The sequence below is a fragment of the Coregonus clupeaformis genome, chromosome 26 (genome assembly GCF_020615455.1).
Source record: "Coregonus clupeaformis isolate EN_2021a chromosome 26, ASM2061545v1, whole genome shotgun sequence".
In the NCBI taxonomy this organism is placed as follows: domain Eukaryota; kingdom Metazoa; phylum Chordata; class Actinopteri; order Salmoniformes; family Salmonidae; genus Coregonus; species Coregonus clupeaformis.
Window position 1 is genome coordinate 43,830,299 of NC_059217.1, and position 26,627 is coordinate 43,856,925.

General features: G+C 36.5%; 1 protein-coding gene across 3 annotated transcripts in view; it reads right to left on the bottom strand.

Annotated features, from left to right (window-relative positions):
• The window catches only part of LOC121540802 (GRAM domain-containing protein 2A-like), a 111,151-nt gene extending 84,806 nt beyond the window's left edge, over nucleotides 1-26,345 (bottom strand). For 2 of the 3 annotated variants that reach the window (XM_041849907.2, XM_041849908.2), the window contains exon 1: nucleotides 26,227-26,345. In XM_041849907.2, coding sequence (XP_041705841.1) covers nucleotides 26,227-26,249 — 23 coding nt within the window. In that variant the 5' untranslated portion in view covers nucleotides 26,250-26,345. Of the gene's footprint in view, nucleotides 1-23,200; nucleotides 23,428-26,226 lie in introns of those variants that run through there. The other variant, XM_041849909.2, reaches the window with a different exon arrangement.
• Nucleotides 26,346-26,627: the final 282 nt, after the last annotated feature.

Consider the following 26,627-nt stretch of genomic DNA (forward strand, 5'->3'; position numbering starts at 1 on the left):
GGCCACTCCAGGACCTTAATGTGCTTCTTCTTGAGCCACTCCTTTGTTGCCTTGGCCGTGTGTTTTGGGTCATTGTCATGCTGGAATACCCATCCACGACCCATTTTCAATGCCCTGGCTGAGGGAAGGAGGTTCTCACCCAAGATTTGACGGTACATGGCCCCATCCATCGTCCCTTTGATGCGGTGAAGTTGTCCTGTCCCCTTAGCAGAAAAACACCCCCAAAGCATAATGTTTCCACCTCCATGTTTGACGGTGGGGATGGTGTTCTTGGGGTCATAGGCAGCATTCCTCCTCCTCCAAACATGGCGAGTTGAGTTGATGCCAAAGAGCTCGATTTTGGTCTCATCTGACCACAACACTTTCACCCAGTTCTCCTCTGAATCATTCAGATGTTCATTGGCAAACTTCAGACGGCCCTGTATATGTGCTTTCTTGAGTAGGGGGACCTTGCGGGCGCTGCAGGATTTCAGTCCTTCACGGCGTAGTGTGTTACCAATTGTTTTCTTGGTGACTATGGTCCCAGCTGCCTTCAGATCATTGACAAGATCCTCCTGTGTAGTTCTGGGCTGATTCCTCACCGTTTTCATGATCATTGCAACTCCACGAGGTGAGATCTTGCATGGAGCCCCAGGCCGAGGGAGATTGACAGTTATTTTGTGTTTCTTCCATTTGCGAATAATCGCACCAACTGTTGTCACCTTCTCACCAAGCTGCTTGGCGATGGTCTTGTAGCCCATTCCAGCCTTGTGTAGGTCTACAATCTTGTCCCTGACATCCTTGGAGAGCTCTTTGGTCTTGGCCATGGTGGAGAGTTTGGAATCTGATTGATTGATTGGTTCTGTGGACAGGTGTCTTTTATACAGGTAACAAGCTGAGATTAGGAGCACTCCCTTTAAGAGTGTGCTCCTAATCTCAGCTCGTTACCTGTATAAAAGACACCTGGGAGCCAGAATTCTTTCTGATTGAGAGGGGGTCAAATACTTATTTCCCTCATTAAAATGCAAATCAATTTATAACATTTTTTACATGCGTTTTTCTGGAGTTTTTTGTTGTTATTCTGTCTCTCACTGTTCAAATAAACCTACCATTAAAATTATAGACTGATCATTTCTTTGTTAGGGGGCAAACATACAAAATCAGCAGGGGATCAAATACTTTTTCCCTCACTGTATATATACAGTGTATATACACTACCGTTCAAAAGTTTGGGGTCACTTAGAAATGTCCTTGTTTTCCATGAAAACATACATGAAATTAGTTTGAATAGGAAATATAGCAAAATGCATAGGAAATGTAGTCATTGACAAGGTTAGAAATAATGATTTTTAATAGAAATAATAATTGTGTCCTTCAAACTTTGCTTTCGTCAAAGAATCCTCCATTTGCAGCAATTACAGCCTTGTAGACCTTTGGCATTCTAGTTGTCAATTTGTTGAGGTAATCTGAAGAGATTTCACCCCATGCTTCCTGAAGCACCTCCCACAAGTTGGATTGGCTTGATGGACACTTCTTACGTACCATACGGTCAAGCTGCTCCCACAACAGCTCAATAGGGTTGAGATCCGGTGACTGTGCTGGCCACTCCATTATAGACAGAATACCAGCTGACTGCTTCTTCCCTAAATAGTTCTTGCATAGTTTGGAGTTGTGCTTTGGGTCATTGTCCTGTTGTAGGAGGAAATTGGCTCCAATCAAGCGCCGTCCACAGGGTATGGCGTTGCAAAATGGAGTGATAGCCTTCCTTCTTCAAGATCCCTTTTACCCTGTACAAATCTCCCACTTTACCACCACCAAAGCACCCCCAGACCATCACATTGCCTCCACCATGCTTGACAGATGGCATCAAGCCCTCCTCCAGCATCTTTTCATTTAGTCTGCGTCTCACAAATGTTCTTCTTTGTGATCCGAACACCTCAAACTTAGATTCGTCTGTCCATAACACTTTTTTCCAATCTTCCTCTGTCCTGTGTCTGTGTTATTTTGCCCATCTTAATTTTTTCTTTTTTTTGGCCAGTCTGAGATATGGCTTTTTCTTTGCAACTCTGCCTAGAAGGTCAGCATCCCGGAGTTGCCTCTTCACTGTTGACGTTGAGCCTGGTGTTTTACGGGTACTATTTAATGAAGCTGCCAGTTGAGGACCTGTGAGGCGTCTGTTTCTCAAACTAGACACTCTAATGTATTTGTCCTCTTGCTCAGTTGTGCACCGGGGCCTCCCACTCCTCTTTCTATTCTGGTTAGAGCCAGTTTGCGCTGTTCTGTGAAGGGAGTAGTACACAGCGTTGTACGAGATCTTCAGTTTCTTGGCAATTTCTCGCATGGAAAAGCCTTCATTTCTCAGAACAAGAATAGACTGACGAGTTTCAGAAGAAAGTTATTTGTTTCTGGCCATTTTGAGCCTATAATCGAACCCACAATTGCTGATGCTCCAGATACTCAACTAGTCTCAAGAAGGCCAGTTTTATTGTTTCTTTAATCAGCACAACAGTTTACAGCTGTGCTAACATATTTGCAAAAGGCTTTTCTAATGATCAATTAGCCTTTTAAAATGATAAACTTGGATTAGCAAACACAACGTGCCATTGGAACACAGGACTGATGGTTGCTGATAATGGGCCTATGTACGCCTATGTAGATATTCCATGAAAAATCCGCCGTTTCCAGCTACAATAGCCATTTACAACATTAACAATGGCTACACTGTATTTCTGATCAATTTGATGTTATTTTAATGGAAAAATAAATTGCTTTTCTTTCGAAAACAAGGAAATTTCTAAGTTACCCCAAACTTTTGAACGGTAGTGTATATATATATATATATATATATATATATATTCTTATTTATTTTTTGCTCAGAAAACTTGATAATTTCTTTGTCAGGGGGCAAACGTACAAAATCAGCAGGGGATCAAATACTTTTTTCCCTCACTGTATATATACAGTGTATATACACTACCGTTCAAAAGTTTGGGGTCACTTAGAAATGTCCTTGTTTTCCATGAAAACATACATGAAATGAGTTTGAAAGGAAATATAGCAAAATACATAGGAAATGTAGTCATTGACAAGGTTAGAAATAATGATTTTTAATAGAAATAATAATTGTGTCCTTCAAACTTTGCTTTCGTCAAAGAATCCTCCATTTGCAGCAATTACAGCCTTGTAGACCTTTGGCATTCTAGTTGTCAATTTGTTGAGGTAATCTGAAGAGATTTCACCCCATGCTTCCTGAAGCACCTCCCACAAGTTGGATTGGCTTGATGGACACTTCTTACGTACCATACGGTCAAGCTGCTCCCACAACAGCTCAATAGGGTTGAGATCCGGTGACTGTGCTGGCCACTCCATTATAGACAGAATACCAGCTGACTGCTTCTTCCCTAAATAGTTCTTGCATAGTTTGGAGTTGTGCTTTGGGTCATTGTCCTGTTGTAGGAGGAAATTGGCTCCAATCAAGCGCCGTCCACAGGGTATGGCATGGCGTTGCAAAATGGAGTGATAGCCTTCCTTCTTCAAGATCCCTTTTACCCTGTACAAATCTCCCACTTTACCACCACCAAAGCACCCCCAGACCATCATATTGCCTCCACCATGCTTGACAGATGGCATCAAGCCCTCCTCCAGCATCTTTTCATTTAGTCTGCGTCTCACAAATGTTCTTCTTTGTGATCCGAACACCTCAAACTTCGATTCGTCTGTCCATAACACTTTTTTCCAATCTTCCTCTGTCCTGTGTCTGTGTTATTTTGCCCATCTTAATTTTTTCTATTTTTTGGCCAGTCTGAGATATGGCTTTTTCTTTGCAACTCTGCCTAGAAGGTCAGCATCCCGGAGTCGCCTCTTCACTGTTGACGTTGAGCCTGGTGTTTTGCGGGTACTATTTAATGAAGCTGCCAGTTGAGGACCTGTGAGGTGCCTGTTTCTCAAACTAGACACTAATGTATTTGTCCTCTTGCTCAGTTGTGCACCGGGGCATCCCACTCTTTCTATTCTGGTTAGAGCCAGTTTACGCTGTCCTGTGAAGGGAGTAGGACACAGCGTTGTACGAGATCTTCAGTTTCTTGGCAATTTCTCGCATAGAATAATAGCCTTCATTTCTCAGAACAAGAATAGACTGACAAGTTTCAGAAGAAAGTTATTTGTTTCTGGCCATTTTGAGCCTGTAATCGAACCCACAATTGTTGATGCTCCAGATACTCAACTAGTCTCAAGAAGGCCAGTTTTATTGTTTCTTTAATCAGCACAACAGTTTACAGCTGTGCTAACATATTTGCAAAAGGCTTTTCTAATGATCAATTAGCCTTTTAAAATGATAAACTTGGATTAGCAAACACAACGTTCCATTGGAACACAGGACTGATGGTTGCTGATAATGGGCCTATGTACGCCTATGTAGATATTCCATGAAAAATCCGCCGTTTCCAGCTACAATAGCCATTTACAACATTAACAATGGCTACACTGTATTTCTGATCAATTTGATGTTATTTTAATGGAAAAATAAATTGCTTTTCTTTCAAAAACAAGGACATTTCTAAGTGACCCCAAACTTTTGAACGGTAGTGTTATATATATATATATATATATATATATATATATATATATATTCTTATTTATTTTTTGCTCAGAAAACTTGGGGGGCAAAATAAAACCACCCGTGGGCCAGATTCAGCCTGGGGGCCACCAGTTGGGGAGCCCTGCTGTAGGCTGTTTTGGATCTCCTTTCACCTTTTGTTTACTGTTAATGTAACGAGCCTAAATATAGATAGTGTCATACCTTTATCGATCTGATATTTTGTTTACTAGGCCTTCTACTTGGTACAGCTGTTCTGTTCACATTCATTCGCAGTTGTGTCGGTATTCTAAGCCAAACTGCTATTCAGTATTTTTGTTTTGCATGCATGAATAACTAGGCTAATACTTTCAGCATTTCCTTTGCAATTATTCTGGTAAGACAGCTGCGTGTACGGCTGCATTTACATAGGCTGTTTGTAATAGAGTAATTGCCCATCTAAACGGCATTGTTGTAGGGGGTGATCTCGGAGTCTTGGCATTTGAACTTTATGTTTATTATGGTATAGCGTGACTTTATAAGCAGAATTCAATATAATTCCAACGCAAGAAGCACGATTTCAACAGCCCCCTTAGTCACTTTATCCTGGCGCTGGGTCTGAGTACGTTACAGTGCAGTAGAGCACAGTAAAGTACACTACAGTAGAGTAGAAAATACTGGAGTTCACTACAGTACACAGTAGAGCACTAGAGTTGAGTCCACTATAATGCACTTTATTGTACTGTATTGAATTGTACTGAACTATACTCTACTTGACTATACTGAACTGAACTCTACTGTGCTGAACTCTACTCTACTGAACTCTACTCTACTGAACTCTACTCTACTGAACTCTACTCTACTGAACTGTACTGTACTGAACTGTACCGTACTCAACTCTACTCTACTGAACTCTACTGTGCTGAACTGTACTGAACTGAACTCTACTCTAATTGACTATACTCTACTTGACTATACTGTACTGAACTCTACTCTACTGAACTCTACTCTGCTGAACTCTAGTGTGCTGAACTCTACTCTACTGAACTCTACTCTACTGAACTCTACTGTGCTGAACTCTACTGTACTGAACTCTACTCTACTCTACTGAACTCTACTGTACTGAACTCTACTGTGCTGAACTCTACTCTACTGAACGTTACTCTACTGAACTCTACTCTACTGAACTCTACTCTGCTGAACTCTACTGTGCTGAACTCTACTCTACTGAACTCTACTGTACTGAACTCTACTGTGCTGAACTCTACTCTACTGAACGTTACTCTACTGAACTCTACTCTACTGAACGTTACTCTACTGAACTCTACTCTACTGAACTCTACTGTGCTGAACTCTACTCTACTGAACTCTACTCTGCTGAACTCTACTGTGCTGAACTCTACTGTGCTGAACTCTACTGTGCTGAACTCTACTGTGCTGAACTCTACTGTGCTGAACTCTACTGTGCTGAACTCTACTCTACTGTTCTGTTCTGTATGCTACTGAACTTTACTGTGTTGTACTTTGATGTCCAAACTTGTGAAACATAGACATCTATGATTGGTTCAGATTTGGTCCGGTCCAGACCAACCAAATTTGGTCGTTTGGGGGCGGAGCTCATTAAAATAACAGTCAGTGTGTAGAATAATACCCAAATATGCAAAAGTCTGAGTCTGGAATTGCCCCCAAGCATGGGAACTAAACAGTGAAGTCAAATGAACAGTACTATATTAGCTTCCTCTCTGATCTGATCTGTATACAGTATTATAATAGCTTCCTCTCTGATCTGATCTGTATACAGTATTATAATAGCTTCCTCTCTGTTCTGATCTGTATACAGTATTATAATAGCTTCCTCTCTGATCTGATCTATATACAGTATTATAATAGCTTCCTCTCTGATCTGTACACAATATTATAATAGCTTCCTCTCTGATCTGATCTGTACACAGTATTATAATAGCTTCCTCTTTGATCTGTACACAGTATTATAATAGCTTCCTGTCTGATCTGATCTGTATACAGTATTATAATAGCTTCCAATTTGATCTGTATACAGTATTATAATAGCTTCCTCTTTGATCTGATCTGTATACAGTATTATAATAGCTTCCTCTCTGATCTGATCTATATACAGTATTATAATAGCTTCCTCTCTGATCTGATCTATATACAGTATTATAATAGCTTCCTCTCTGATCTGTATACAGTATTATAATAGCTTCCTCTCTGATCTATATACAGTATTATAATAGCTTCCTCTCTGATCTGATCTAAATACAGTATTATAATAGCTTCCTCTCTGATCTATATACAGTATTATAATAGCTTCCTCTCTGATCTGTATACAGTATTATAATAGCTTCCTCTCTGATCTGTATACAGTATTATAATAGCTTCCTCTCTGATCTGTACACAGTATTATAATAGCTTCCTCTCTGATCTATATACAGTATTATAATAGCTTCCCTATCTGATCTGTATACAGTATTATAATAGCTTCCTCTCTGATCTGATCTGTATACAGTATTATAATAGCTTCCTCTCTGATCTGATCTATATACAGTATTATAATAGCTTCCTCTCTGATCTGATCTATATACAGTATTATAATAGCTTCCTATTTGATCTGTATACAGTATTAAAATAGCTTCCTCTTTGATCTGATCTGTATACAGTATTATAATAGCTTCCTCTCCGATCTGATCTATATACAGTATTATAATAGCTTCCTATTTGATCTGTATACAGTATTAAAATAGCTTCCCCTTTGATCTGATCTGTATACAGTATTATAATAGCTTCCTCTCTGATCTGATCTATATACAGTATTATAATAGCTTCCTATTTGATCTGTATACAGTATTATAATAGCTTCCTCTCTGATCTATATACAGTATTATAATAGCTTCCTCTCTGATCTGATCTAAATACAGTATTATAATAGCTTCCTCTCTGATCTATATACAGTATTATAATAGCTTCCTCTCTGATCTGTATACAGTATTATAATAGCTTCCTCTCTGATCTGTATACAGTATTATAATAGCTTCCTCTCTGATCTGTACACAGTATTATAATAGCTTCCTCTCTGATCTATATACAGTATTATAATAGCTTCCCTATCTGATCTGTATACAGTATTATAATAGCTTCCTCTCTGATCTGATCTGTATACAGTATTATAATAGCTTCCTCTCTGATCTGATCTATATACAGTATTATAATAGCTTCCTCTCTGATCTGATCTATATACAGTATTATAATAGCTTCCTATTTGATCTGTATACAGTATTAAAATAGCTTCCTCTTTGATCTGATCTGTATACAGTATTATAATAGCTTCCTCTCCGATCTGATCTATATACAGTATTATAATAGCTTCCTATTTGATCTGTATACAGTATTAAAATAGCTTCCTCTTTGATCTGATCTGTATACAGTATTATAATAGCTTCCTCTCTGATCTGATCTATATACAGTATTATAATAGCTTCCTCTCTGATCTGATCTATATACAGTATTATAATAGCTTCCTCTCTGATCTGATCTATATACAGTATTATAATAGCTTCCTCTCTGATCTGTATACAGTATTATAATAGCTTCCTCTCTGATCTATATACAGTATTATAATAGCTTCCTCTCTGATCTGATCTAAATACAGTATTATAATAGCTTCCTCTCTGATCTATATACAGTATTATAATAGCTTCCTCTCTGATCTGTATACAGTATTATATTAGCTTCCTCTCTGATCTGTATACAGTATTATAATAGCTTCCTCTCTGATCTGTACACAGTATTATAATAGCTTCCTCTCTGATCTATATACAGTATTATAATAGCTTCCCTATCTGATCTGTATACAGTATTATAATAGCTTCCTCTCTGATCTGATCTGTATACAGTATTATAATAGCTTCCTCTCTGATCTGATCTATATACAGTATTATAATAGCTTCCTCTCTGATCTGATCTATATACAGTATTATAATAGCTTCCTATTTGATCTGTATACAGTATTAAAATAGCTTCCTCTTTGATCTGATCTGTATACAGTATTATAATAGCTTCCTCTCCGATCTGATCTATATACAGTATTATAATAGCTTCCTATTTGATCTGTATACAGTATTAAAATAGCTTCCTCTTTGATCTGATCTGTATACAGTATTATAATAGCTTCCTCTCTGATCTGATCTATATACAGTATTATAATAGCTTCCTATTTGATCTGTATACAGTATTATAATAGCTTCCTCTCTGATCTATATGAAGTATTATAATAGCTTCCTCTCTGATCTGATCTATATACAGTATTATAATAGCTTCCTCTCTGATCTGTATACAGTATTATAATAGCTTCCTCTCTGATCTGATCTATATACAGTATTATAATAGCTTCCTCTCTGATCTGTATACAGTATTATAATAGCTTCCTCTCTGATCTGTATACAGTATTATAATAGCTTCCTCTCTGATGTGTATACAGTATTATAATAGCTTCCTCTCTGATCTGTATACAGTATTATAATAGCCTCCTCTCTGATCTGTATATAGTATTATAATAGCTTCCTCTCTGATCTGTATACAGTATTATAATAGCTTCCTCTTTGATCTGTATACAGTATTATAATAGCTTCCTCTCTGATCTGATCTGTATACAGTATTATAATAGCTTCCTCTTTGATCTGATCTGTACACAGTATTATAATAGCTTCCTCTCTGATCTGATCTGTATACAGTATTATAATAGCTTTCTCTTTGATCTGTACACAGTATTATAATAGCTTCCTCTCTGATCTGATCTATATACAGTATTATAATAGCTTCCTCTTTGATCTGTATACAGTATTATAATAGCTTCCTCTCTGATCTATATACAGTATTATAATAGCTTCTTCTCTGATCTGATCTATATACAGTATTATAATAGCTTCCTCTTTGATCTGATCTGTACACAGTATTATAATAGCTTCCTCTCTGATCTGATCTGTATACAGTATTATAATAGCTTCCTCTCTGATCTGTATACAATATTATAATAGCTTCCTCTTTGATCTGTATACAGTATTATAATAGCTTCCTCTCTGATCTGTATACAGTATTATAATAGCTTCCTCTCTGATCTGTATACAGTATTATAATAGCCTCCTCTCTGATCTGTATATAGTATTATAATAGCTTCCTCTCTGATCTGTATACAGTATTATAATAGCTTCCTCTTTGATCTGATCTGTACACAGTATTATAATAGCTTCCTCTCTGATCTGATCGGTATACAGTATTATAATAGATTCCTCTCTGATCTGTATACAGTATTATAATAGCTTCCTCTCTGATCTGTATACAGTATTATAATAGCTTCCTCTCTGATCTGTATATAGTATTATAATAGCTTCCTCTCTGATCTGTATACAGTATTATAATAGCTTCCTCTTTGATCTGTATACAGTATTATAATAGCTTCCTCTCTGATCTGATCTGTATACAGTATTATAATAGCTTCCTCTTTGATCTGATCTGTACACAGTATTATAATAGCTTCCTCTCTGATCTGATCTGTATACAGTATTATAATAGCTTCCTCTCTGATCTGTATACAGTATTATAATAGCTTCCTATCTGATCTGTATACAGTATTATAATAGCTTCCTCTTTGATCTGTATACAGTATTATAAATGCTTCCTCTCTAATCTGATCTATATAAAGTATTATAATAGCTTCCTCTCTGATCTGATCTATATACAGTATTATAATAGCTTCCTCTTTGATCTGATCTGTACACAGTATTATAATAGCTTCCTCTCTAATCTGATCTATATACAGTATTATAATAGCTTCCTATTTGATCTGATCTGTATACAGTATTATAATAGCTTCCTCTCTAATCTGATCTATATATAGTATTATAATAGCTTCCTCTCTGATCTGATCTGTATACAGTATTACAATAGCTTCCTCTCTGACCTGATCTGTATTCAGTATTATAATAGCTTCCTATTTGATCTGTATACAGTATTATAATAGCTTCCTCTCTGATCTGATCTATATACAGTATTATAATAGCTTCCTCTCTGATCTGATCTATATACAGTATTATAATAGCTTCCTCTCTGATCTGATCTATATACATTATTATAATAGCTTCCTCTCTGATCTGTATACAATATTATAATAGCTTCCTCTCTGATCTGTATACAGTATTATAATAGCTTCCTCTCTGATCTGTATACAGTATTATAATAGCTTCCTCTCTGATCTGTATACAGTATTATAATAGCTTCCTCTTTGATCTGATCTGTACACAGTATTATAATAGCTTCCTCTCTGATCTGATCGGTATACAGTATTATAATAGCTTCCTCTCTGATCTGATCGGTATACAGTATTATAATAGCTTCCTCTCTGATCTGTATACAGTATTATAATAGCTTCCTCTCTGATCTGTATACAGTATTATAATAGCTTCCTCTTTGATCTGATCTGTACAGTATTATAAATGCTTCCTCTCTAATCTGATCTATATACAGTATTATAATAGCTTCCTCTCTGATCTGATCTATATACAGTATTATAATAGCTTCCTCTTTGATCTGATCTGTACACAGTACTATAATAGCTTCCTCTGTAATCTGATCTATATACAGTATTATAATAGCTTCCTCTTTGATCTGATCTGTATACAGTATTATAATAGCTTCCTCTCTAATCTGATCTATATACAGTATTATAATAGCTTCCTCTCTGATCTGATCTGTATACAGTATTATAATAGCTTCCTCTCTGACCTGATCTGTATACAGTATTATAATAGCTTCCTATTTGATCTGTATACAGTATTATAATAGCTTCCTCTCTGATCTGATCTGTTTACAGTATTATAATAGCTTCCTCTCGAATCTGATCTGTATACAGTATTATAATAGCTTCCTCTCTGATCTGTACACAGTATTATAATAGCTTCCTATTTGATCTGTATACAGTATTATAATAGCTTTCTCTCTGATCTGTAAACTGTATTATAATAGCTTTCTCTCTGATCTGACCTGTATACAGTATTATAATAGCTTCCTCTCTGATCTGACTTGTATACAGTATTATGATAGCTTCCTCTCTGATCTGTATACAGTATTATAATAGCTTCCTCTCTGATCTGATCTGTATACAGTATTATAATAGCTTCCTCTCTGATCTGATCTGTATACAGTATTATAATAGCTTCCTCTCTGATCTGTACACAGCATTATAATAGCTTCCTCTCTGATCTGATCTATATACAGTATTATAATAGCTTCCTCTCTGATCTGATCTGTATACAGTATTATAATAGCTTCCTATTTGATCTGATCTGTATACATTATTATAATAGCTTCCTATTTGATCTGACCTGTATACAGTATTATAATAGTTTCCTCTCTGATCTGATCTGTATACAGTATTATAACAGCTTCCTATTTGATCTGATCTGTACACAGTATTATAATAGCTTCCTCTCTGATCTGATCTATATACAGTATTATAATAGCTTCCTCTTTGATCTGATCTGTACACAGTATTATAATAGCTTCCTCTCTGATCTGATCTATATACAGTATTATAATAGCTTCCTTTCTGATCTGATCTATATACAGTATTATAATAGCTTCCTCTCTGATCTGTATACAGTATTATAATAGCTTCCTATTTGATCGTATCTGTACACAGTATTATAATAGCTTCCTCTCTGATCTGATCTGTATACAGTATTATAATAGCTTCCTCTCTGATCTGTATACAGTATTATAATAGCTTCCTCTCTGATCTGATCTGTATAACGTATTATAATAGCTTCCTCTCTGATCTGTATACAGTATTATAATAGCTTCCTCTTTGATCTGTATACAGTATTATAATAGCTTCATCTCTGATCTGATCTGTATAACGTATTATAATAGCTTCCTCTCTGATCTGTATACAGTATTATAATAGCTTCCTCTCTGATCTGTATACAGTATTATAAAAGCTTCCTCTTTGATCTGATCTGTACACAGTATTATAATAGCTGCTTCCTCTCTGATCTGATCTGTATAGAGTATTATAATAGCTTCCTCTTTGATCTGATCTGTACACAGCATTATAATAGCTTCCTCTCTGATCTGTTAACACTATTATAATAGCTTCCTCTTTGATCTGATCTGTTAACAGTATTATAATAGCTTCCTCTCTAATCTGATCTATATACAGTATTATAATAGCTTCCTCTCTGATCTGATCTGTATACAGTATTTTAATAGCTTCCTATTTGATCTTATCTGTATACAGTATTATAATAGCTTCCTATTTGATCTGATCTGTATACAGTATTATAATAGCTTCCTCTCTGATCTGATCTGTATACAGAATTATAATAGCTTCCTCTCTGATCTGATCTGTATACAGTATAATAATAGCTTCCTCTCTGATCTGATCTGTACACAGTATTATAATAGCTTCCTCTCTGATCTGATCTATATACAGTATAATAATAGCTTCCTATTTGATCTGATCTGTATACAGAATTATAATAGCTTCCTATTTGATCTGATCTGTATACAGTATTATAATAGCTTCCTCTCTAATCTGATATATATACAGTATTATAATAGCTTCCTCTCTGATCTGATCTATATACAGTATTATAATAGCTTCCTCTCTGATCTGATCTGTATACAGTATTATAATAGCTTCCTATTTGATCTTATCTGTATACAGTATTATAATAGCTTCCTATTTGATCTGATCTGTATACAATATTATAATAGCTTCCTCTCTGATCTGATCTGTATACAGTATTAAAATAGCTTCCTCTCTGATCTTATCTGTATACAGTATTATAATAGCTTCCTATTTGATCTGATCCGTACACAGTATTATAATAGCTTCCTCTCTAATCTGATCTATATACAGTATTATAATAGCTTCCTATCTGATCTGCTCTATATACAGTATTATAATAGCTTCCTCTTTGATCTGATCTGTTAACAGTATTATAATAGCTTCCTCTCTAATCTGATCTATATACAGTATTATAATAGCTTCCTCTCTGATCTGATCTGTATACAGTATTATAATAGCTTCCTCTCTGATCTGATCTGTATACAGTATTATAATAGCTTCCTCTATGATCTGATCTATATACAGTATTATAATAGCTTCCTATTTGATCTGATCTGTATACAGTATTATAATAGCTTCCTATTTCATCTGATCTGTATACAGTATTATAATAGCTTCCTATTTGATCTGATCTGTATACAGTATTATAATAGCTTTCTCTCTAATCTGATCTATATACAGTATAATAATAGCTTCTTCTCTGATCTGATCTGTACACAGTATTATAATAGCTTCCTCTCTGATCTGATCTATATACAGTATTATAATAGCTTCCTATTTGATCTGATCTGTATACAGAATTATAATAGCTTCCTATTTTATCTGATCTGTATACAGTATTATAATAGCTTCCTCTCTAATCTGATATATATACAGTATTATAATAGCTTCCTCTCTGATCTGATCTATATACAGTATTATAATAGCTTCCTCTCTGATCTGATCTGTATACAGTATTATAATAGCTTCCTCTCTGATCTTATCTGTATACAGTATTATAATAGCTTCCTATTTGATCTGATCTGTACACAGTATTATAATAGCTTCCTCTCTGATCTGATCTGTACACAGTATTATAATAGCTTCCTCTCTAATCTGATCTATATACAGTATTATAATAGCTTCCTCTCTGATCTGAATACAGTATTATAATAGCTTCCTCTCTGATCTGATCTGTATACAGTATTATAATAGCTTCCTATTTGATCTGTATACAGTATTATAATAGCTTCCTCTCTGATCTGATCTATATACAGTATTATAATAGCTTCCTATTTGATCTGTACACAGTATTATAATAGCTTCCTCTCTGATCTGATCTATATACAGTATTATAATAGCTTCCTCTCTGATCTGTATACAGTATTATAATAGCTTCCTATTTGATCTGATCTGTATACAGTATTATAATAGCTTCCTATTTGATCTGATCTATATACAGTATTATAATAGCTTCCTCTCTGATCTGAATACAGTATTATAATAGCTTCCTATTTGATCTGATCTGTACACAGTATTATAATAGCTTCCTCTCTGATCTGATCTATATACAGTATTATAATAGCTTCCTCTTTGATCTGATCCGTACATAGTATTATAATAGCTTCCTCTCTGATCTGATCTATATACAGTATTATAATAGCTTCCTATCCGATCTGATCTATATACAGTATTATAATAGCTTCCTCTTTGATCTGATCTGTTAACAGTATTATAATAGCTTCCTCTCTAATCTGATCTATATACAGTATTATAATAGCTTCCTCTCTGATCTGATCTGTATACAGTATTATAATAGCTTCCTCTCTGATCTGATCTGTATACAGTATTATAATAGCTTCCTCTCTGATCTGATCTGTACACAGTATTATAATAGCTTCCTCTCTGATCTATATACAGTATTATAATAGCTTCCTATTTGATCTGATCGCTATACAGTATTATAATAGCTTTCTCTCTAATCTGATCTATATACAGTACTATAATAGCTTCCTCTCTGATCTGATCTATATACAATATTATAATAGCTTCCTATTTGATCTTATCTGTATACAGTATTATAATAGCTTCCTATTTGATCTGATCTGTTTACAGTATTATAATAGCTTCCTCTCTGATCTGATCTGTATACAGTATTATAATAGCTTCCTCTCTGATCTGATCTGTATACAGTATTATAATAGCTTCCTCTCTAATCTGATATATATACAGTATTATAAAAGCTTCCTCTCTGATCTGATCTATATACAGTATTATAATAGCTTCCTCTCTGATCTGATCTGTATACAGTATTATAATAGCTTACTATTTGATCTGATCTGTATACAGTATTATAATAGCTTCCTCTCTGATCTGATCTGTATACAGTATTATAATAGCTTCCTCTCTGATCTTATCTGTATACAGTATTATAATAGCTTCCTATTTGATCTGATCTGTACACAGTATTATAATAGCTTCCTCTCTGATCTGATCTATATACAGTATTATAATAGCTTCCTCTTTCATCTGATCCTTACACAGTATTATAATAGCTTCCTCTCTAATCTGATCTATATACAGTATTATAATAGCTTCCTATCTGATCTGATCTATATACAGTATTATAATAGCTTCCTCTTTGATCTGATCTGTATACAGTATTATAATAGCTTCCTCTCTGATCTGATCTGTATACAGTATTATAATAGCTTCCTCTCTGATCTGATCTGTACACAGTATTATAATAGCTTCCTCTCTGATCTATATACAGTATTATAATAGCTTCCTATTTGATCTGATCGCTATACAGTATTATAATAGCTTTCTCTCTAATCTGATCTATATACAGTACTATAATAGCTTCCTCTCTGATCTGATCTATATACAGTATTATAATAGCTTCCTATTTGATCTTATCTGTATACAGTATTATAATAGCTTCCTATTTGATCTGATCTGTTTACAGTATTATAATAGCTTCCTCTCTGATCTGATCTGTATACAGTATTATAATAGCTTCCTCTCTGATCTGATCTGTATACAGTATTATAATAGCTTCCTCTCTAATCTGATATATATACAGTATTATAAAAGCTTCCTCTCTGATCTGATCTATATACAGTATTATAATAGCTTCCTCTCTGATCTGATCTGTATACAGTATTATAATAGCTTCCTATTTGATCTGATCTGTATACAGTATTATAATAGCTTCCTCTCTGATCTGATCTGTATACAGTATTATAATAGCTTCCTCTCTGATCTTATCTGTATACAGTATTATAATAGCTTCCTATTTGATCTGATCTGTACACAGTATTATAATAGCTTCCTCTCTGATCTGATCTATATACAGTATTATAATAGCTTCCTCTTTGATCTGATCCGTACACAGTATTATAATAGCTTCCTCTCTAATCTGATCTATATACAGTATTATAATAGCTTCCTATCTGATCTGATCCGTACACAGTAGTCTCTATGGGGGTGCCACAGGGTTCAATTCTTGGGCCGACACTTTTCTCCGTGTATATCAATGATGTCGCTCTTGCTGCTGGTGACTCTCAGATCCACCTCTACGCAGACGACACCATTTTGTATACATCTGGCCCTTCATTGGACACTGTGTTAACAAACCTCCAAACGAGCTTCAATGCCATACAACAATCCTTCAGTAGCCTCCAACTGCTCTTAAACACTAGTAAAACTAAATGCATGCTTTTCAATCGAACGCTGCTGGCACCCGCCCACCCGACTAGAATCACCACTCGACGGGTCTGACCTAGAGTATGTGGACAACTACAAATACCTAGGTGTCTGGTTAGACTGTAAACTCAACTTCCAGACTCACATAAAGAATCTCCAATCCAAAGTTAAATCTAGAATCGGCTTCCCTATTTCGCAACAAAGCCTCCTTCACTCATGCTGCCAAACATGCCCTCGTAAAACTGACTATCCTACCGATCCTTGACTTCGGCGATGTCATTTACAAAATAGCCTCCAACACTCTACTCAGCAAATTGGATGTAGTCTATCACAGTGCCATCCGTTTTGTCTCCAAAGCCCCATACACTACCCACCACTGTGACCTGTACGCTCTTGTTGGCTGGTCCTCACTACATGTTCGTCGTCAAACCCACTGGCTCCAGGCCATCTATAAATCACTGCTAGGCAAATCCCCGCCTTATCTTAGCTCATTGGTCACCATAGCAGCACCCACCCGTAGTCTGCGCTCCAGCAGGTATATCTCACTGGTCATTCCCAAAGCCAACACCTCCTTTGGCCGCCATTCCTTCCAGTTCTCTGCTGCCAATGACTGGAACGAATTGCAAAAATCTCTGAAGCTGGAGACTCTTATCTCCCTCAATAACTTTAAGCATCAGTTGTCAGAGCACCTTACCGATCACTGCACCTGTACACAGCCCATCTGAAATTAGCCCACCCAACTACCTCATTTTTTTTTTTTTTTTCACCTTTATTTAACCAGGTAAGCCAGTTGAGAACAGGTTCTCATTTACAACTGCGACCTGGCCAAGATAAAGCAAAGTAGTGCAATAAAAACAACACAGAGTTACATATGGGGTAAAAAAAACATAAAGTCAGAAATACAACAGAAAATATATATACAGTGTGTGCAAATGTAGCAAGTTATGGAGGTAAGGCAATAAATAGGCTATAGTGCAGAATAATTACAATAGTATTAACACTGGAATGCTAGATGTGCAAGAGATGATGTGCAAATAGAGATACTGGGGTGCAAAAGAGCAAAATAAATAACAATATAGGGATGAGGTAGTTGGGTGGGCTAATTTCAGATGGGCTGTGTACAGGTGCAGTGATCGGTAAGGTGCTCTGACAACTGATGCTTAAAGTTATTGAGGGAGATAAGAGTCTCCAGCTTCAGAGATTTTTGCAATTCGTTCCAGTCATTGGCAGCAGAGAACTGGAAGGAATGGCGGCCAAAGGAGGTGTTGGCTTTGGGAATGACCAGTGAGATATACCTGCTGGAGCGCAGACTACGGGTGGGTGCTGCTATGGTGACCAATGAGCTAAGATAAGGCGGGGATTTGCCTAGCAGTGATTATCTCATCCCTATATTGTTATTTATTTTGCTCTTTTGCACCCCAGTATCTCTATTTGCACATAATCTCTTGCACATCTAGCATTCCAGTGTTAATACTATTGTAATTATTCTGCACTATAGCCTATTTATTGCCTTACCTCCATAACTTGCTACATTTGCACACACTGTATATATATATTTTCTGTTGTATTTTTGACTTTATGTTTTTTACCCCATATGTAACTCTGTGTTGTTTTTATTGCACTGCTTTGCTTTATCTTGGCCAGGTCGCAGTTGTAAATGAGAACCTGTTCTCAACTGGCTTACCTGGTTAAATAAAGGTGAAAAAATAAAAAATAAAAAATAAAATAATCTATATACAGTATTATAATAGCTTCCTCTTTGATCTGATCTGTTAACAGTATTATAATAGCTTCCTCTCTAATCTGATCTATATACAGTATTATAATAGCTTCCTCTCTGATCTGATCTGTATACAGTATTATAATAGCTTCCTATTTGTTCTGTATACAGTATTATAATAGCTTCCTCTATGATCTGATCTATATACAGTATTATAATAGCTTCCTATTTGATCTGATCTGTATACAGTATTATAATAGCTTTCTATTTGATCTGATCTGTATACAGTATTATAATAGCTTTCTCTCTAATCTGATCTATATACAGTACTATAATAGCTTCCTCTCTGATCTGATCTATATACAGTATTATAATAGCTTCCTCTCTGATCTGATCTGTATACAGTATTATAATAGCTTCCTATTTGATCTGATCTGTATACAGTATTATAATAGCTTTCTCTCTAATCTGATCTATATACAGTACTATAATAGCTTCCTCTCTGATCTGATCTATATACAGTATTATAATAGCTTCCTCTCTGATCTGATCTGTATACAGTATTATAATAGCTTCCTATTTGATCTTATCTGTATACAGTATTATAATAGCTTCCTATTTGATCTGATCTGTATACAGTATTATAATAGCTTCCTCTCTGATCTGATCTGTATACAGTATTATAATAGCTTCCTCTCTGATCTGATCTGTATACAGTATTATAATAGCTTCCTATTTGATCTGATCTGTACACAGTATTATAATAGCTTCCTCTCTGATCTGATCTATATACAGTATTATAATAGCTTCCTCTTTGATCTGATCTGTACACAGTATTATAATAGCTTCCTCTCTGATCTGTATACAGTATTATAATAGCTTCCTCTCTGATCTGTACACAGTATTATAATAGCTTCCTCTTTGATCTGATCTGTTAACAGTATTATAATAGCTTCCTCTCTAATCTGATCTATATACAGTATTATAATAGCTTCCTCTCTGATCTGATCTGTATACAGTATTATAATAGCTTCCTCTCTGATCTGATCTGTATACAGTATTATAATAGCTTCCTATTTGATCTGTATACAGTATTATAATAGCTTCCTCTCTGATCTGATCTATATACAGTATTATAATAGCTTCCTATTTGATCTGATCTGTATACAGTATTATAATAGCTTCCTATTTGATCTGATCTGTATACAGTATTATAATAGCTTCCTCTCTAATCTGATCTATATACAGTATTATAATAGCTTCCTCTCTGATCTGATCTATATACAGTATTATAATAGCTTCCTCTCTGATCTGATCTGTATACAGTATTATAATAGCTTCCTATTTGGTCTTATCTGTATACAGTATTATAATAGCTTCCTATTTGATCTGATCTGTATACAGTATTATAATAGCTTCCTCTCTGATCTGATCTGTATACAGTATTATAATAGCTTCCTCTCTGATCTTATCTGTATACAGTATTATAATAGCTTCCTCTCTGATCTGATCTGTACACAGTATTATAATAGCTTCCTCTCTGATCTGATCTATATACAGTATTATAATAGCTTCCTCTTTGATCTGATCTGTACACAGTATTATAATAGCTTCCTCTCTAATCTGATCTATATACAGTATTATAATAGCTTCCTATCTGATCTGATCTGTTAACAGTATTATAATAGCTTCCTCTCTAATCTGATCTATATACAGTATTATAATAGCTTCCTATTTGATCTGTATACAGTATTATAATAGCTTCCTCTATGATCTGATCTATATACAGTATTATAATAGCTTCCTATTTGATCTGATCTGTATACAGTATTATAATAGCTTCCTATTTGATCTGATCTGTATACAGTATTATAATAGCTTCCTATTTGATCTGATCTGTATACAGTATTATAATAGCTTCCTCTCTAATCTGATCTATATACAGTACTATAATAGCTTCCTCTCTGATCTGATCTATATACAGTATTATAATAGCTTCCTCTCTGATCTGATCTGTATACAGTATTATAATAGCTTCCTATTTGATCTTATCTGTATACAGTATTATAATAGCTTCCTATTTGATCTGATCTGTATACAGTATTATAATAGCTTCCTCTCTGATCTGATCTGTATACAGTATTATAATAGCTTCCTCTCTGATCTGATCTGTATACAGTATTATAATAGCTTCCTATTTGATCTGATCTGTACACAGTATTATAATAGCTTCCTCTCTGATCTGATCTATATACAGTATTATAATAGCTTCCTCTTTGATCTGATCTGTACACAGTATTATAATAGCTTCCTCTCTGATCTGATCTATATACAGTATTATAATAGCTTCCTCTTTGATCTGATCTGTACACAGTATTATAATAGCTTCCTCTCTGATCTGTATACAGTATTATAATAGCTTCCTCTCTGATCTGTACACAGTATTATAATAGCTTCCTCTCTGATCTGATCTATATACAGTATTATAATAGCTTCCTCTCTGATCTGATCTATATACAGTATTATAATAGCTTCCTCTCTGATCTGATCTGGGGCGGCAGGTAGCTTAGTGGTTAAGAGCGTTGTGCCAGTAACCGAAAGGTCGCTGGTTCTAATCCCCGAGCTGACTAGGTGAAAAATCTGTCGATGTGCCCTTGAGCAAGGCACTTAACCCTGATTGCTCCTGTAAGTCGCTCTGGATAAGAGCGTCTGCTAAATGACTAAAAAAATAAAACTAATACAAAAAAATTCTGTACACAGTATTATAATATTTGGGATCTATTGCACCCCACAACTGTCCCAGACTATGTTTGGAATATTTATTTCTCGCACAGAATATAATTTCCATTCATGGGCAACGTTAGCTAGTGAACATTAGCCTTCTCCATGTAGCTTCATATTGAACTTCCATCCTCTCAGGCCAGGGGCACAACAATGGTTGGATCAGAATCACCATTATAGTCATTGGCCAGTAAGGAGAATTTAGTAAAATCACAAGTCCAAATCCCTATCTCCATCGATTGATTTAGCTTCGCTCCAATCACATCACTTCCAGAGCATAGGCCTACTCATGAACAGAAACTGGTTGTGCATCTAGTTGTGTTGTTGTCCTCCGGTGACTAGCTAGCTAGCTAGCTAAAATTGTCCCTTTCCTAAATTAGCCATGGATGGAGATAGGGATTTGGACTTAATTCTCCGTACTGGCCAATGATTATAATTGCGATTCTGATCCAACCATTAATTCATTCATTGTTGTGCCCCTGGCCTGGGAGGATGGACGTTCAATATGTAGCTAGATGTAGAAGGCCAATGTTAACTAGCTAACGTTGCCCATTAATGGAAGTTAGGCTAGCGAGCAAGCATTTTAGCCAGGTAGCCTAGGACAACAAAAAATAAAAGCGTGTACTGTATGACAGAGTGATAGACCGTTTTGTCAACATGAAAGAGAGGAGGATGGCATTGGCGTTTCTCTACAAGTAGGGTGAGTCAACATGTTTTCTACTTGCACGCGCACACACACAGAAAACAGAACCATGGAAAGCTACATCATATTTAACTTGTTGATTGGGCTAAATTGTTTTAGGTATATTTTAGTTGTCACTGTATTAGACTAAGCAGAGGTGATTTGATAATGTTGAAGTTGAAATGGTGCTGGAGTAGTGGAGGCAGCTCCTGTTTTCTTTGCGACTTGCGGTAACTCTCTGTGGTTCTAAATCAATAGTTGTTTAGTGGTCCGAAAATGTCGGAAACATTAACTTGCTTGTTAACTGTTTGTTACATGCAATATGCTTTGTGGACTCCACCGGACAGAGGTTGCTCTCCAGGTTTGTGATGAAACAAAGGTGTGGTTGAATTTATTCTGCCACTATGTCTTCTTAATGTCTCGGCCTTAGGCCTATATATCACGGTCGCAAGGCATATGAACTAACAGGTTATAGAGCAGCAAAGAATGCAATTAGAACATGCCTGTCGTCACTTTTCAGACAGACACTACATGTACAAGGTCCTGTGGGGTAAACTAATCATCATACCCTAACTACATACCTTACAGACCCATGGGTTGAACCTCATGTGCTGGGTGACAAGTTTACATTCCCAAAGTAGAAACTACTGGCTGAGAACCTTAAGTCTATTTGAGCAGCCATATTATTTCTTATTGTCAACTCTCTCTCCACACCTTGTTCAATGTTCTGGAAAAACTGCTCGAAGTTGGCATAGAAGAATGCCTTATCAGTTTTCGCATTTTTAGTTTCCTTTGTAACCATTTATAGCTATAAATGGATAGGATTAGTGCATAGACTACCACAGCACAATGGCATGGGGGTTGAATATTTTCATTATGTAATTCAAATACATATTTATATGACCAAGTACCAACCTATCGCAACCTAATCTGATAGCGTCCCATATGACCGTTATGTAAGAATAATAACGTTAGGCTACTGTCCGACTTTAATCAGTTGTTCCCTAATCGTCAGCTCAGTTGCCAATTAACTTGTCTTTCTTCAAAAACTGCCAAATGCAGTACCAGCAACGCGAAGCAGAAAAATATCTGCAGCTCAGTGACAATGTCTGCGGTCTCGACGTGGACAAAACCTACCTTGGTGGAAGCTGCGGGTAGCTATGCTGTCGAGTATATCATTTCCACCGTGCACTCACAGAAGAGAAAGTCGGGCGAATGTCCACATCATCGTCTTCGAAAGTAAGGAGTCCGTGGGGAAAGGTAGACAAGACTGGAAGAGGAGATGCGGTTGTCGGAGTTGTCGAGCTGTCAATACGAAGGCAGGAGAACCGAGCAGATCGAATGTCTGCTGGCTAACTTGTTGCGCTCAGCATCCACAAGCGCAGTGGGCAGTGGCTTATTTACTGTTCCCGCCTCCTACAATTGTTTTGTGTCCTACTAAGTGTAATCTTTACGGTACAAGGACACGCACCAATGACATCATTATTGACATCCACTCGTGCAGAGAGCGCTCTTTATTAATATTTTGTGTAAAAATATCCAGAATCATGTAGGCTAAACATAATATGGATAGTCTACGGTGTGATACGTTATGTGGGCTGAGAAATTCTTGCTAAACCCTAGACCTACATTCAGGGACGGCCTGTTCAATAGGGCGATATGGGCGACGCACTGCCAAACGGGAAAAGGAAGGGATTTTTTTTCTAATCAATTATATCACGGCAACAGTAGTTATCAGTGTTGTAATCTATACGTCTGATCTGCCACAGTGCCACACTGCCACTAAATGTCGAATCAGGCTAAAGTCGTGCTTCAAATGGCTCCACCCCCTTTTGGGGCGATTTCAGTCAGATTGAAAATCGCCCAGAACTTCTGTCATAGACTCCCATGTAAAATCTATTTTTTTCAAATTTCAGAGCCTTCAATACAATCTCAATGGGTGTCTGTGGGCTTGCACTTACGCGCTTTGCGTCATACGTTACGTAACCATGAACGTAACTGAGAAAAGAGTGGATTGTTTGAAAGAAGTTCCTTTTTGTCGGCGAACAAATGAAGATAAATTGGCAACGAAACAATTAGGACCTCCCAGACCAAATTTAATAATTCAACAGGTTTCTACTAAAGGCGGAAAGTCCTACACCCGAGGATTTTCCAAAAATTGGTACTGAACGAAAAAGACATTGCCACTCACTCAACTGGATGACGAGGGATACAGGCTAGCTGTCCGCCGCCACAACGATGAGGTTAGTGTTGATAATCACAAGTTTACTGGATGTGGATATGGTGTAATAAAGGCAGTTTATTCAGAGGTAAATATATCTGGAATCGCGTTCACGGACCCGTTCGTCAAACTCTTAGGGAGCTATAAATTAAGCCCCATTACTTACCATATCAGATAAGAGAAATTGCTGCAGCTACATATATTTTACATCCTGGCCCTACATAGTTCACTATTTGCATCACTTACCAAAATATTACATGTGGTCATATATGCTTGGAAAGTGGAGATGCCATAGAACGTCAAAAAAGTAAACATTGCTGGAGACACATTGCCGTTTTGGAGAAGACATCGCGTTTGCTAGCGAAGAGATTTGTTGTGGCAAATGAACTTGGGCTGGGAATTGCCAGGAACCTCACGATAAGATATATGCATCAGCATTGCGAGTCTCATGATTCTATACGTATTGCGATTCGATACTGTGATTTTATTGCGCACCATATGTCTGTTGCAGAGGGATCAGAAAGCCATGAGAACGAGTTTTGATCAGTCATGGAAATAAAAGTGCTGAAAACAAATTGGCTCCCAATGTGAAAAGATTGAGAACAAGCTATGAAGGAACAATAATGGTGTTTTGGTGCAGGTACAGCCAACTAGCGCTAAAATATTGCGATATTGTCAATACAGTATATCGTAAAGTATCACTATGTAACTCGATTTCTTTCACCCCAATCCCTCAAATTAACGGTAAATAACTGAATTGTTTGCCCCACATTTAGCTAAGATGATTAGCTAGCCAGCTAAAATGTTTTAGTTAGTTAGCAGTCGCATCTACAATAGTTTACTGTCAATAACATGTCTCCAAAAATGACGTGGTGTCTCCAATTGTGTTGACATTTTACAATTGCAATGCGCATCCATGAGTATCCACTTTCTGTAGCTCAGCTGGTAGAGCATGGTGCTTGTAACGCCAAGGTAGTGGGTTCGATCCCGGGACCACCCATACACAAAAATGTATGCACGCATGACTGTAAGTCGCTTTGGATAAAAGCGTCTGCTAAATGGCATATTATTATTATTATTATTATTATTATTATTATCTGAAGAGAGCCCGAAACATTGTGTGCAGACATTTTATGCAATAAATGAAGTAGGTTCAATCTAGTAGTTCTGATCTTCTGATTGGTCCTGATGAGTTGGGCGAGGTCCCCTGCAGGCTACTGTCACTGTTGCATTGGCTCTGAGTCGGGTTCTCTGTCTTCAAATGTTCAGCCTAAGAGAGGGGGATTTTTGTGTGTGTGTGTGTGTGTGTGTGTTTAACAGTGATGATGTGTGTGTGTGTGTGTGTGTTTAACAGTGATGATGTGTGTGTGTGTGTGTTTGTGTGTGTGTGTCCTCAGAGCAAGAACTCGTGAGTTGGAAGAACTGAGAGGCCTATGGCGTGGGTGTTGTCCTTGGCCACCTGCTGACAAGGCTGACAAGATAGGACCCTTTTGTCCATTGTTATTGGATAGGAACATAACTTATAACCAGCTCCTGACCTAAATAGATCTTAGCACAACATTTTACTCAACATATCATATTCCATATTCACTATAACAAATATATTTACTACGACATTAGCAAGAACCGCCACATCCTCAGCCGGCTAATCCAGTGTGTGAAGTTTTGCGGAGTGTTTGAGTTAGCTTTGCGAGGCAAAGATGAAACTGAGGGCTCCACCAACCCTGGTAAGCCAACACTTTTGAGATCAGTCAATAAATGCTTCTGGTATTGACTTATATGCTGCCCCTGTCTTCATGTTGTTGCTGGACATATCTTTTTTTAAATGTGTGTAGGTCACCTAAATCATCAGAAAAATTGCCCCTCCTGAGAATTTTTTCAGGAGCCGCCACTGCCTACATTCAAATTAAATTATGAAAATAAAACATGCAAATTGACTTACACAATTCGAAGAACGCGGAACATTTACATTCCCATCAAAAAGCAGTTGCACTTTGTGTGGAACAAAGGCGCCCATCATAATAAAACTGATGGCGGGAGGAAGCCAGCACCTGATTAGAAGAAGAGTATGTCTAAAATGAATGCGGTACACTGTAGTTTATGCAGGAGTCCACGTGATTCACTTTGGCTGTTGTCAGACTGGAGGAAAGAGAGAGGAGCTGTCTTGAATTCCAATTACGCACGTTCCTCACATCCAACCTGCCTCAATTTTTCCCGCCTATGGTCTGAAGACGCAGTGGAACCACGATAATAAAGGGATACATTATTGATGTATCTGTGGAAAGGGGTCAAGATATTATATAAATATACAAAGCAGTGGTTTTTAATTTGTTTAATCCATAC